This window comes from Pelophylax lessonae (genome assembly GCF_965119305.1).
Source record: "Pelophylax lessonae genome assembly, chromosome: 2".
NCBI lineage: Eukaryota > Metazoa > Chordata > Amphibia > Anura > Ranidae > Pelophylax > Pelophylax lessonae.
In genome coordinates this window covers 444,438,939-444,454,217 of record NC_138769.1, presented here as the reverse complement: position 1 = coordinate 444,454,217, position 15,279 = coordinate 444,438,939, and the positions used below count along the sequence as shown (strand labels likewise).

Here is a 15,279-nt window from a genome sequence, read left to right as displayed (position 1 = left end):
AATCTTCCCGCAGAGGAAGTATCCACGGACCTGCGACCTTCAGCCAAATCACGTCGGCGTACCAGGATCTCCGGGGCCAATCGGGAGCCACCAGAATTCCCAGAATCCCCTCCAACTCGACCCTGCGTAGCAGGCGAGATAAAAGTGTCAGCAAAGGAAACCCATAAATTAGCCCATACTGGCTCCAGGGAGCCACCAGGGCGTCTACTGCGTCGGCCAGAGGATCTCTGGATCGAACCACAAACTTTGAAACTTTCCTGTTTTGTCTGGAGGTGACCAGGTCCACATCCGGGGTCCCCCACCAGAGACACAGCTGGTGGAAAACCCGTGGATGCAGGGACCACTCTCCCTGATCCAGGGTTTGACAACTCCTGCCAATTGTCAATGCTGGGAATTTTGGAGAGCTGAGCCACCAATTCAGGGAGTCCTTGGATCTCCGACTCAAACAAATCAGACTGTCCAGGGATAGAGGATCCTTGTCCCATTTGACAAGGATCTCCTGTTGCAAAAGTCTCGTGTGGGCCTGAGCATTGAAGGAGGACACCATCATCCTAAGACCAGGCAGCTAAAACTAAAGATGCAACGGTGCCAGGGGAAATAACCCAGGGACCCCGCCTCCCTGGGCGGGTCAAAGCCTTTGGCTCTACTTGGTCACTCCTAGTGGGAGGGGCTTATTACCATCGTCTTTGATTTAAAGCAGCAGCTACGTCCGTCGGTGGACGAAAGAGAAAACATGTTTCCATATACCATTTCTTAGGCTCCATTCACACCTGAGCGCATTGATTTCAGGCATTTTCTGCAGGTGTTCGGAGGCAGCCATTGACATCTAACAAACGCTTGTAATCTGCCGAAAAAGAAGCTCATGTACATTTTTTTGGGCAGCAGGCGTTTTGCTTCAGGCAACAAAACGCTCAGATGTGAACAGGGGCCATTGAAATTAATGGGATTTTGCTTGTTGGTCGCTTTGAGACTTCAGAGAGGAGCGTTTTACGAGTGAAAAAAAATACTCTGGTGTGAACAGGGTCTTAGAGAAGTTATAATGGACTGTGGGCTTTGATATAAGGAGGCTATGGAAATGGCCAAAATAAGCAGCATGCTCATAGCGCAACCAAATATAAAAAAGTTAAGATAGTGATGCAAGTGTGAAGACTAGGGGAGTAGTTAAACATGTCCTCTGTTGGGGTCATTGGCCGATCACAACTGCATATTTTGCAAGTAACCTCAGCAATTAGGCCTGGAAAAAATATTAGGATCTGTTCTTACAAAGGGATATGTTGAAATCTGAAAATTTGCAGCTGACGCTGCCAGAATACAGTCTAAAAAGGTAAGTTCACAGGCATAGAAAGAAGAAAAAAAAAAAAAAAAAAGAAGGAACTGGGTGAAAGACTGAGAAAGAAAAAAAAAAAAAAAAAAAACACAAACCATCACCATTTTGTCAACCACAAACCATAAGGATCACATACCTAATAGGTAGAACAGAAGTACAAATCCAATGTATGTAGAAGATGCCTAGGCTGGTGTTGCATTAACAGTTCAAGTATTTCTAAAGGCAGGACATTCACCCTAATGCATTCCCCTGCATTAGGGTAAAAGAAAAATGTCCCAATGGTTATTTATCGCCTCCACTTCTCCCTAAATACCGGAGTCCTAGACACACACACAGCCTGGCTTTGGAGCAAGCCCACAGGCAACACCCCATAGGAAGTGGCCTTGACAATAACTTTAAAAATAAAAGGGGAAGAGTTAGAATCTCTCTGGATTGCACAGTTGTCTGACTTCTCTTGGAAAATTTCCCCTTGGTTTTAATACCCATGACTCCAGGAAAAAAAAAAAAAAAATTCTGTAGTTTTCATCTCTCTCTGGTATTTGTAACAATAATTTGACTTTAAGATATTATTTAATTTCAGTAGTGATTATTTGAGTTACTAAACCCAAATAATGGATGTCCTAACCTATGTCACTCTTTCTAGTGCACCGATCCTCACTCTGTTTATTTGCACTTTTTCTTTGGGCACCTTTTCATAGGGGCTTTTCTTTGCTGATTTACACCTTTAAACCATTGGTCTATTTTGGTTTGTATTTTTATCAGTTTTTCACACACACTCTATTTTTGGTTTATATTATCCTCATACATATATCAATATTCCTCTCGAGATTTTTTATTTTTGGAGATTTACCTACACACACTTGTGTCAGGACATTATTCTGACTATATACAGATTTTTATATTATACATTTGTTGGTGAATACTCCCTAACGTGCACCCATACATTCTCTTTCGGGCACCTCTCACTGTCGGTGATCTACTCAATTCATATATCTTCTTGGACTCCTTCTCTGTTTATATGCATCTCATTATTCTGTTTAGTCTTATGACACCCAATTGGCTATTCATAGGCACTCTTTTTTTTTTTTTTTTTTTTTTTTTTTGGGTTCAATCGTCTGATTTATACATCCTATTATTGTTTTATAGAGATGTGGAAACAGATTTTTTCAATATATTCATTTTTTATACTTATTTAGTTTTATATATATATATATTTTCAGACTACATCTGCCCCCCAGACATCTTTACCATCATTTCGTGGAGAGACACTCCTTAAGCCTGTTTACTTACCTATTTATACTCCATCTGAGATCCTCTCCTCTATGTTGTCCGTGTTCTTTGGAGGTGACCCATGCCTCAGCCCCGGGCCAGGCATATCCTGGATCAGCTTTGGTCTCTTTGTCCCAGACTGGTTTGCTCTTGGATTTTTAACACTACTTAAGGTAGTGTCCATTCCATTATATTTTTACTCTAATCTATATTTCAAATTAGTACATTAACATAACCCATTTTTCATCATTTCTAGACAAACATATAAAGCTCCTGATGAATGGATGGAGGTCCATGAAACACGTCGAGCCTGCATGTACTCATATGTTTCATCTTACTGTGATAGGTTTAAAGAATGGGTTATTAACTACCTTATTCTCTATTTTACTGTCATGTACTGTAAGATTATGCGCACACAGAATATGTATATTTTATTGTATTCATTTTATTCTTGAGTGATCCATTTTTTGGTCCTAGAAAAAGAGTATTTATTTTGTATCCAATATTTATTACTGTATTTACTGTGTGCGCTATTCTGTATGTATTTATGCTACAGTATTCATTTTTTTGTCTTTACCATATGACTCATGTCACCAAATATTAATAAAGAATAATATTCCTTGTCCAATTGACCTCAACCAAAGTCCCAAATCTTCTTTGTCTGAACATATATAAGTCTGTAGTTTAATTCTCAGTAAGATTTCAACTGGTGTGCAGAGAATGAAGGACATTTCATACTCAGACTTCAGTTAACATATAGGACAGATTAAAATTATGTTTAGAATTTGTTCCCATAAATGTATAGTGTACATGGAGTAGATTCTGTTTTTTTTCCCATTTGCATGGAGTTCTGTAAGCATTTCCCAGAGTTCAAATCATAAAGTGTAAAAGACAGTGGGAATAAAGAAACCAGATACTCATGTTAAAGTGTTTGTAGTGCCAAAACCTTTTTTGTTGTTTGGGACAGGGTATGGAAGGGTTAGAACCCCTGCCATAATTTTGTTTTTTTAACTTTTGTGCTCTGTGTACATTGGAGAAATCTCCCTTCACTTCCTGATCCAGACAACAGGAATGAAACAAATATTTCCCAAGAGACCAGGTCCCCTCCTTTGACTCAGCTTTTGTTTCTCTTGTTTAGTGGATAATTAACACTTCAAAATTTCCTTCGCTTTCTGTTTCAGTTACGATAGTCTTAGAACAAAAAAGGTGAATCTTGCCAATTGGAACACACCCCAATAGAAGCATTAAAATAAGAGTCAAGCTCCCCCCCCCTCTAGTTAAACCTAAAAAAAAGGCTTTTGCTTAAATGATAAACTTTAAAACATTATGGTTTTAATTACTTGTAGTATTAAATTTAATAATAAAAAAAAAACAAAAAATAAAAAACATTAAGTGCCAGTTCACACTATAGCGTGTGCAGCGATCGCATGTAATATCGGAGCGCACTGCTCCTTCATTACATGCGATCGGATGTGCAGTGCGAATTCAGCCATACACTTTGTATGGCTAAATTCGCACTGCACCCGCACAAAAGTCGCACATGAGGCATTTTTTCAGCCGCATCAGGATCGGATTGCACAGTGGTTCACACTTGTACGATCCGATCCTGTGCCAACTGTCAGATCGCACTGCCATATGCGATCAAACTGGGGGTGTCAGTAACATTTAACCACTTAAGCCCCGGAGGATTTGGCTGCTAAAGGACCAGGGGTTTTTTTGCGATTTTTTACTGCGTGACTTTAACGGACAATTGCGCGGTCGTGCGACGCTGTACCTAAACGAATTTGACGTCCTTTTTTTCCCACAAACAGAGCTTTCTTTTGGTGGTATTTGATCACCTGTGCGATTTTTTGATCACGCGCTATAAACAAAAAAAGAGCGTAAATTTTGCAAAAATAACAATATTTTTCACATTTTTTTATATGAAATTCCCCAAAAAAAAAAGTAAAAATCAAAATTTTTTAACATTTTTCGGCCAATTTGTTTTATGCTACCTATGTTTGGTAAAAAAAAAATCGCAAAAAGCGTATTTTGATTGGTTTGCGCAAAAGTTATCGCGTTTACTAACAAAGAGAAAGATTTTTGTCATTTTTGGTGTTTTTTTTTTAACGCATAATGGCGGCGATCTGCGATTTTTTTTTCGGTACTGCGACATTGCGGCGGACAGATCGGACCCTTGACTGACATTTTTGACACTTTTGGGGTTACCAGTGACATTACTGCAGTAATCAGTGCTATACATATGCACTGTTACTGCAAAAATGACACTGGCAGGGAAGGGGTTAACTTTATTGGACAGGGAGGGGTTAAGTGTGTCCTAGGGGCGTGCTTTCTACTGTGTAGGGACATGGCTATTGGTGTAAAAGCAAAGATCAACCGTTCTACATAGTAGAACGGTCAGATCTTCACTTTTACACAGGGAGAACTGACAGGCAGCTTGTTTACACAAGCTGCTCTGTCTTTCTCCCTTCACAGGAGCGATCGTAGTGTGGCCGGCGGACATCGAGTCCGCCGGTCACACGCACTGACTTGCCTGTGAACGAGCCGCGGCGGGCGCGCGCCTCGGCGGGCGCGCGCCCGCCCGCGATAGGCTCGCAAGTCAGTGACAGGCGAGTGACGTACCGATACGTCACTCTGCCTGGCCGGGGCTGACCGCCGCAGTATATAGTCGTGCGGCGGTCGGCAACCGGTTAATTGACACCCCCTGTGTATCGCATATGGCAGTGTGAACTGCCAGATGTGCGTTTGCGATGCGGGAACAGGCTGGGAATTCGCTGCCTTCCCACATCGCACAAGTGTGACCCGGCACTAAAGTAGAACTGAAAAAAATATTTATTTTTTATTTTTTTTGGGAGTAGAAAAGAGAGGGGTTTTAGTGCCATTTGTATCCCCAGTAAGTAAATTTGCCTTCTCTATTTGTCCTGTGGCCGTCCTCATCAAAAGTGAAAGAAAATCCCACATTTTGAGTGGTCATCAGAACAGGAATAGAGGGGAAATCATGTAATTTAGACACTCGCTCCCAACTCTATCCCAATAGAAAAAAATGCTTGCCATTTTCATTATTCAGGATTTATATAGCGCCGACAGTTTACACAGCACTTTACAACATGAGGGCAGACAGTACAATTACAATGCAATTTTAAAGTGGTTGTAAAGTTTTTTTTTTGTATTAAAATAACAAACATGCCTATACTTACCTGCTCTTTGCAATGCTTTTGCACAGAGCAGCCCTGATCCTCTTCTTCTGGGGTTCCTTTGCCGGTGCTCCAGGCTTCTCCTCTTCATCGGGTGCCCCCATAGCAAGCTGCTTTCCATAGGGGCACCCGTGCGGCCTTGCTCCCAACCCAATCCTGCTGCTACGTCTATTGACACAGACAATGGGACTTAGTTTGTATGGCTGGATTTGCATCGCACAGACACAGCATGTGATCATCACAGCAATGCGGTGCGAATCACACGTATATACTAGCATCGCTACAGTGTAAACCAGCCCTTTAAGATAATAAACACGCCATGTTGTTTTTATGCTTCATATCCTGTATTTAGGTTAACAATTGCCAAGTTAAATGATAGATGTCAATATGTGCATTTCAAAAAGTATGAAGTATCTCATTGCAAAGATGCACACCGATGCTTGGCTTCTATATTTGGCAAATATTGTAAAGGTTTCTTTTTTGAAAAACGAATACAAAAAAAAAGAAAAAAAAAAGAAGAAGAAGAAAAGACGATTGTCAAAGCATGCTATATAACGGTGCATTGTTTTTAGGAATGTTCAATACCAAATGGGACAGAACATAGAATGCACATATTGGCGAAGTAGACACCACCTACCTCTGTAACATCCATGACTTTGATAGCTGCAAGTTGGCCTGTTTTGACATGTCGACCCTGAAAATTGTAGAAAGAGAAAAGTTTAGCGTTGTATTCTTATTTAGCCAATGTATTTTATTTTTTAAAAACATTTTCTGCACAACTAGAGTTTATGTTAACTGCTATACAGTATATTCCATGTAGACCAGAAAAACAAAAACACAAACTGGGAAAATTACAGCCAAGTACTGCAAAATATCTATTGATGTCTGCATGGGGTTGCATTACTTTACTTGCTCTTTGCAATTAAAATATAAATTGAGAGTACTCAAATACCACTTATTATGAAAGAGGAAGAATCACAAACTCTAGCTAAGAATAAAATGCACAGCTGAAGTACATGTGTGTAAATTTGTCTTACTCACTCTTGTGGTTTTACACTCACGTTTTCCAGCAATAGGTAAAATTGGCCTATATACAAACAAACAAACACGACCATCCTGTCCTTTGCAATTAAAAAACCCAACTAAAAATTTAAATATAAAATGGTGAATGTTTTACAGAGCATTGGTGCAGACCCTCAGCCACTGCCATGCTGAATGGGGGAGGGGGGAATGGCATTATGGTTAGAGTTGCACCAATGCCTATACAAATGCTCAGATACCTGAAACCGAAACATTTGCGGTGCGATTAGAGCCCATACAAGGCTTGTTCTAGTGACTTCAGCCTGGATTCACACAGGAACGGTGGGGGAAACCGCATGAGATTCGGACAGGAATTGCACCTCATTCCTGTTCAAATCGTATGTGATTCTTTACAGTGCAAATTGGAGCCCATTCATTGTGTATGGGTTCAAATTGTGCCACAAAAGGCATCAGTAATCCCCATCAGCCATTACTGAACTGTGGTGCAGGAGGAACAGGCAGCTCAGATCATGCTCAACACATATCTTCGAGAGGGGGGGTTATGCCATAGCATTCCAAGGGTCTAGAACTACTTTCCTTTTTTTTATTTTTTTATTTATTAAATGCTTTATTTAATGGTATGCAACAAAACATATTAGCATGAGAGGACTTCATGATCAAGCATTGTGTGCTATAGGCAGGTTAAGTTTTAAACATTAAATACAAATATCAAACAAAACCTAGTGTGTCATACAGACTGTGAGAAATAGCTAGAGTGTAAAAGGCCAGCACATACAAAGAAGTGATCTGTGATATAAGTAATAAAACAGAAGAGATCACGAGGCTCAACAAAAACAATCAAATTGCCAGAACTGGACGCCAGGAGGGATTCCTTTCAAGTTCGGACAACATTTTTCCAGACTGAAGAGAGGGATGCAGGAACACAAAAATAAATACATAAATAAAAGGTTTCCTTTCATAAAAGTAGGGGTAGACTCAGTGGCGTAGCGTGGGGGGTGCAGGGGGGGCCAGACGCACCGGGCGCAACATCTGGGGGGGGCGCATCCGCAGTGTCACTCTGTCTGTCTGACTCTGACATACACAGTTCACACACTGTCTGCGGCTGCCTTTATCTTTTGGCTGGAAGATGTCCAGCGCAGCCGCCCTATGGCTGAAAATGGCGGGTCGGGGCTGGACTGTGCCTCACCTGTCCATTGATGTAGGGTGGGGTGGCGTTGCAAGCCAAGCCCCGCCTATGCCGCCTCTCTTCACTGCTCAGTCAGTTAAGCAGCGAGTGAGTCAGCAGCCTGGCGCTGTCACAGAGTGGGTTTTTTTTTTCTAATCACCTGATTAGAGCCAGAGGCTCTAATAGGCTTCAAAAAAGGGTGGACCCGGGGCGCAGAGCAGTGCGCCCCAAGCCCACCCATTGTGTGACAATAGCGAATGAAAATTCGCTATTGTCACATGGATCCTCCTCCTGGCCAATCAGGAAGCGGGTCCGAGACCTGCTTCCTGATTGGCCGAAAGGCAATCGCATGCCATTGGCCCGAGGAGGAGGCGGGAGGACTCGGAGATGCCGGGGAACTGAGGAAAAGCCGCCGCTGCAGGTAAGTCTCTCTGCATTGAAGGGGGCATGCTGGTCCATCTGCATTGAAAGGGGGCATGATGATCTCTCTATAAATTGAAGGGGGGCACGCTAGTAATTCTGCATTGAAAGGGGGCACGCTGGTCTCTCTGCATTGTAAGGGGGCATGCTGGACATTCTGTATTGAAAGGGGGAATGCTGGTCATTCTGCATTGAAAGGGGGCACGCTGGTCATTCTGCATTGAAAGGGGGCACGCTGGTCATTCTGCATTGAAAGGGGGCATGCTGGTCTCTCTGCATTGAAAGGGGGCACGCTGGTCATTCTGCATTGAAAGGGGGCATGCTAATCATTCTGCATTGAAAGGGGGCATGCTGGTTATTCTGCATTGAAAGGGGGCACGCTGGTCTCTCTACATTGAAAGGGGGCAATGTTTGTTTTCATAACAAACAATACATGTGCTTAGGGGGTAAGGGTTTCTTTAACTAATCTAGTGGAAGAGACTTGAGTGCTAAAATCCCGTGGGTTAGGGGGCGCAAATTACTTGCCTTGCCCCGGGTGCTGACAAACCACGCTACGCCACTGGGTAGACTAGAAGACATTTTTCTTTCTGTACAAGCTGCTGTTGCAGGTTTTTTCTCTCACTTTCCCTGGTGAGACCAGTTTCTGCAGGACAGGTATTGAGGATTAATCTTTAAAATGGACCACAGATGGAAGTAAAAACAGAACAAGGGTTCTAATCCATATTTCTCTCTCTCCATCCTGCAGTCTCATCAGCATTTGATGATGGTGGTGTCCTCTGCCGTAGTGCCTTCCTATGACCCCTGAAGGTATAGATGTAGGCTGGAGTTCCAGCTGCCAGAGAGATGAGTATATAGTGTCTCCTATTGCAGGCGTCCTCACCCAATCCCTGGGTCCTCTCTTAAGGTATAGCCTCACTGTTGGAGACTTCCTGCCATTTACAGTGGTTTTCATCATTTTTATAGTTTTCAAGTGATTTTAAATAAACTGGACATTGTTCATTATGACTATTCAAGACCAGTGATTTCAAAGTGCCCATTGTCATCAGTCCTGGGAGCGCCAGCATACCCATCTATTTGTTGTATGTTTTGTTTCTCAGTCAGGATCTGGGCATTGGTTTGGCTGCAACCCTGACATGACTCTTGGCTTTTTGGCTAAAATCCGTCCACCCCATTTCAGTTTGGGACCCCTGAACATCTGTCCTTCAGCGCCAGGATCTGTTTGAATGTAATTGCAGGGAGCTGCCCTTCTCAATTTTGTAGAGACCCGTTAGGGTCTCTTTAAAGTGGAGTTCCGGCTGGTTATTTTTTTAATTTTTTATTTTTTTTAAAACACCCATGTGATTGTCACACCTACACATATATATTAAAATCGGTAAGTAATAAATGTATGTTTTAGCAGTTTTTTTCATGTTAAAAAAACATACTTTGCTCTTCCCTGCGAGACTGCATCCATCGTGAGTGTGGGCATCTGAAGCCCACTCGTTGCTTCTTCCAGGATACAGTGCTTGCGCATAGCTTAGAAAGTGCAGCGCGCGAATACCACGATGCTGCAGGCGCGGAGGATGCCTATTGACTCGTGCGATTGATAAAACCCACATCCCAGGAGCCAATGCGAGGCCGGCGGCTGGAAATGACATACCCGCAGCAGTGAGTAACAGCGGAAGTTGAGCATTGGCCGGAGAAAGAAGGTACATATATTGATATAAAAAAAAAAGTGCCAAATTAAAAATCGTGCAGTAGTCACAAATGCTGAGGCGAAAGGTTTAAAATGTGGAATGAGGAAATGAGGAATAGCCACACTTCCCATAGGATGCAATCAAGATTTATGGCTAATAAAATCCAGCACAGATGTTGCATCATTCTTTTGTCCTCTGCTATATGCCTGTGTTTCACATGTCGTGTGAAACGCGTCATCCTTTTGTCCCCTGCTATATGCCTGTAACATCTGTGTTGGATTTTATCAATAAATCTTGATTTCATCCTATGGGAAGTGTGGCCATTCCTCATTTCATCATTCCACATTCTCTGTAGCAGTGACAGGTCGTGCACCCTGTCATTTTTGGCCCAGTGGATCCACCTGGAGCAGCAATACTATAGTCAAGTTTAAAATGTGGGTGGAACTCACGCTTTAGTTCCACCTGGCCAATTACACAGGTTTATGAGTGCTCCACACTGAGCCATATATCTTTCTAACTGCTTTGTCCAGTAGCGGCTACAGAAGGCAGTGTGTCAATACTCTTACAACTGACAGTAGGACACGACAAACACTAGAAAGACTCCAACGCTCACACACTGGCTGGTACAGAGTCTATGAACCCCTAGATCGCGGAGCGTACAAGGCCAAATACCACCTGATTGGATACAGTTGTTAATAAAGTTTAGCTTCTTCCACAAAGCTTTGAATGTGTGTATTGATACTACCAATGCCACACTGACAGTCAGCATCTCTCTGCTCGGGGAGCTGTCAGAACTGAGCGATCGGCGGTGTTTGATCACTCGGTTCTCCTCGCAGAGTCGCAGGGGGACTGATGCAGCATCAGACCTATTCTGCATCCACCTAGAGAAGTATAAATGGGGGAAAACAAGGAAACCCCACACTTCTCTTTTAATATTCTGACTAAATGTTCCACTTCAATTGGCTCCAGTTTAAATTGGCCCTACTATGTGTATGCATGTGAGATTGGGAGCTCCATGTGAATGAATACTATGAAAAATAAATAAGTAAATTAAAAGCACTATATAAATACTGATATTAAAGAAAATTGCATGTTTTTTTTTTGTACAAAACCTCACAGGGGGCAATATGCTTCAACCAAAGAAAAAATAAAAATCACTAAAATGCAAATAGTACTGTAATTCCTGAAAACATACTCATGCTATCTGAGTGGAAAAGACAAACAATGGACTCTGAAGAATTCTGGGAAAGTATTAGGAATTCACATAGCTAGCCTTCATGTTTTCCTCTGAACACATAATGACAATCTGATGCTCTGTGTCCACGGCTCTAAATAAAATGTTTTCCCAATGGAAAAGTGGTTTTGGTTTTGAAAGCATTCATGCGTGTTCTCCAGAGTTGAAGGCTTTGCCACGCAGGAGACATCCCCTCTCCCCAGCACAGAATAAGCCAAGTGCAATCCAGTGGGGATACAGTTTCTAGGTGAGGGAAGAGTCGGGGCGGACCACAGCTGTGCTATTCTCAGTACACATGCTCACTACAGCCAGATGATCTCATCTACACATCTCCACCATTGTCAGCTTCACATAGCATGGCTCAGCCCACAAAGCACAGATATGCAGCAAAATGCAGCACACATCACTCCTGAACTCCTTCAGTATGTCAGGATGACACATTTAACCCATTAACACACCACCAAATACAACTTGGCATCGGTTTACACCAGCGTGATTTCAAAGCCACAGATTAGCGCAATTTTTTCACCACCGATTTCATTGTAGCTTGCAACTAAATTTAAAAGTCTGCAAAATCGCAATGAAATCAGGAAAAAAAAAAGTAATGCAGGAACCTTTTTCTGAGCCGCGAACTCTCAAATCCACAACATATCTGCACCGATGTTAACCAGCACTTAAAGTGTATGTTACCTTAAATATTTTTCTGTGTGTTCACAAATGTGTAGGTTATAAATCATAATCATTTTCATGTACTTCTATTTTAAGTACCCAAGTGATCCTGGTAGTCACTCTTTCTTCTTCTAAAATGACCACACAAAGCACAGAAGCTTGTCTGTGTTAGTGTGGTCAGTTTTCATCCTTTGGCTGGCCACTCAGATACAGGACTGTACAGGCACACAGCATACCTGTACTGTACTGGGTAGTTGGTCAGGGGGTGTGGTGGCAGCTAAAACAATTACAGCTTGCCTCCTGCATACACCCACTCCCAATGACAGCTTGAATTTTGCATACACCCACTCCCAATGACAGCCTGCATCGTGCACACACCCACTCCCAATGACATCCTGCATTGTGCACACACCCACTCCCAATGACAGCCTGCATCTTGCACACACCCACTCCCAATGACAGCTTGCATTTTGTATACACCCACTCCCAATGACAGCTTGCATTTTGCATACACCCACTTCCAATGACAGCCTGCATCTTGCATACACCCACTCCCAATGACAGAAGTCACAAGACTGCTCAAACTAGGCTATCAGTGGTCTGGTTAAAGCTTGTAGGAGGAGTTTTCAGTCTCCCCTGATTGTCCTACGAGGATGCAGGACCCCTTATACCCAGTCTGGACAGTGCTGCTTGGTCCTGTGCCACTCACATACACCCTCCCAAGAAGAAGAAGAAAAAAACAACACCAAACTGAGCATGTGCAGCTTACCCCAAGGCTCTGTTCTATCAGGAGATGGATTGGGGACTGTAGAAGAAGGGGAGGTTCAGAGAAGATAGGATCAAACAGCCTTTTTTTCCACAATGGAGAAGATTATTCCCTTACGTCCCACGGTGAGTATAGCCAGCATGCTTTACAGCAGGGGTCCTCAAACTACGGCCCATGGGCCGCATGCGGCCCGCCAGGGTGCTGAACCTGGCCCGCCGGCCGGGATTGGCATAGGGCTGACTGCCTGTCACTCACTGAAGCTTTAATAGGCTTCAGAAAAGGGTGGACCCGGGGCACAGAGCAATGCGCCCTAGCCCACCCATTTGAGTGACAATAGCGAATGAAAATTCGCTATTGTCACACGGATCCTCCTCCTGGCCAATCAGGAAGCGGGTCCGAGACGCGCTTCCCGATTGGCCGAAAGGCGACCCCATGCCATTGGCCGAGGTGGAGGCGGGAGGACTGGAGGACTGGAGGAGACGCGGGGGACTGAGGAGAAGGGGGCACGGCACGCTGTGGGTCACTCTGCATTCAAAGGGGGCACGGCACGCTGTGGGTCACTCTGCATTCAAAGGGGGCACGGCACGCTGTGGGTCACTCTGCATTCAAAGGGGGCACGGCACGCTGTGGGTCACTCTGCATTCAAAGGGGGCACGGCACGCTGTGGGTCACTCTGCATTCAAAGGGGGCACGGCACGCTGTGGGTCACTCTGCATTCAAAGGGGGCACGGCACGCTGTGGGTCACTCTGCATTCAAAGGGGGCACGGCACGCTGTGGGTCACTCTGCATTCAAAGGAGGCACGGCACGCTGTGGGTCACTCTGCATTCAAAGGGGGCACGGCACGCTGTGGGTCACTCTGCATTCAAAGGGGGCACGGCACGCTGTGGGTCACTCTGCATTCAAAGGGGGCACGGCACGCTGTGGGTCACTCTGCATTCAAAGGGGGCACGGCACGCTGTGGGTCACTCTGCATTCAAAGGGGGCACGGCACGCTGTGGGTCACTCTGCATTCAAAGGGGGCACGGCACGCTGTGGGTCACTCTGCATTCAAAGGGGGCACGGCACGCTGTGGGTCACTCTGCATTCAAAGGGGGCACGGCACGCTGTGGGTCACTCTGCATTCAAAGGGGGCACGGCACGCTGTGGGTCACTCTGCATTCAAAGGGGGCACGGCACGCTGTGGGTCACTCTGCATTCAAAGGGGGCACGCTGTGGTCACTCTGCATTGAAAGGGGGCACGCTGTGGTCATATATATATATAATATATAAATAAAATAAATATTGTTATTGTTTTTCCGTTTTTTTTTTGTGCACTACAAATAAAATATGCGCATTGGAATCCGTTCATATTTTTTTTCAAACTAGTCCGGCCCCCAACAGTGTCTGAGGGACCGTGAACTACCCTGTTTAAAAAGTTTGAGGACCCCTGCTTTACAGCATATACAGACTGATATTACTGTTGTGGGTTTAGAAACACTTTAAGAGAATTGAACTCATGTGTAACTTCTGCCTGGAGTCCAACTTTGAAATGTTTCAAATACTCAGGCTTTCAGAACACCAGCCAGGAAAGGCATGAAATACTTGTCTCAAATTAACAAATAGATCAAATTAGTATAAGAATATTTCCAGTCCTGCTGGTATCTTTGCAACGATGGTTGATGGCCTCAAAATTAGAACAAAAAAACTTTATCAAATCTCTTTAATGGACAGTTCACACCAGAAACAGTGAGGGGAAACCCGCAATTCAGTCGCATTTCCTGCACCAAATTCAAAACAAATTGAAGTTGTGATCTGCTGTGGGTGTCAATGTTACCTCAATGTCACCTCAAATGCAAATCACAAAATCGGTGCGTCTGCCTGCACTGGAATGCACGGTACAGTAGTACCATGCAATCCTGTTCCTGTCCATTTTATAAACTAGTGCATGCACTACTTTTAGTGCCGCCCAGCGCGATTTTAGCCCATTCAAATTAATAGTTTGAAATCACACCACACCCAGATCCCATATGATGCTGGGTGTTGCTCAATACCGCTACCTGGGAGTGTTCTGTACACTCTTTGTGTACAGATTGCCTCTGGAAGTGTAATTTCTTGCTTGTGTGATTGATCACAGATTTTCAACAAGTCAGATTTCTAGGCAATCGCTGCAACAGAAGTTTCATTTTTGGTGAGATACTCACCAGAACACAGTGTACCAGGTGATTGTAATGAACCAGACCCTCCCATTCAGAATTCGTATCTAAAGAACATGGTCAAACATAGGTTTCTTTGGAGCAGAAATAGGTAGGAATCTGCAAATAAATTTGATCACTCAGTGGAGATTGTTTTCTTCTACCATGTTCCCCCGAAAATAGGACTGGGTCTTGTATTAATTTTGGCTCTAAAAAAAGCTTTAGGGCCTATTTTCAGGGGATGTCTTATTTGTCCTGTCTTCTCCACCCCCCTCCCTTTGCCTGTCAGCTCAGGAGTCTGCATCTCTGTAATCCCCAAAATAAACCCTTGTCCTTGTAAAATCA

General features: G+C 43.7%; 1 protein-coding gene across 2 annotated transcripts in view; it reads right to left on the bottom strand.

Annotated features, from left to right (window-relative positions):
* Positions 1–15,279, bottom strand: part of MAP4K4 (mitogen-activated protein kinase kinase kinase kinase 4) — a 340,786-nt gene that overhangs the window by 181,272 nt on the left and 144,235 nt on the right. For both annotated transcript variants that reach the window (XM_082246630.1, XM_082246631.1), the window contains exon 3: positions 6,428–6,484. In XM_082246630.1, the coding sequence (XP_082102756.1) occupies positions 6,428–6,484 (57 nt within the window). The remainder of the gene's footprint in view (positions 1–6,427; positions 6,485–15,279) is intronic.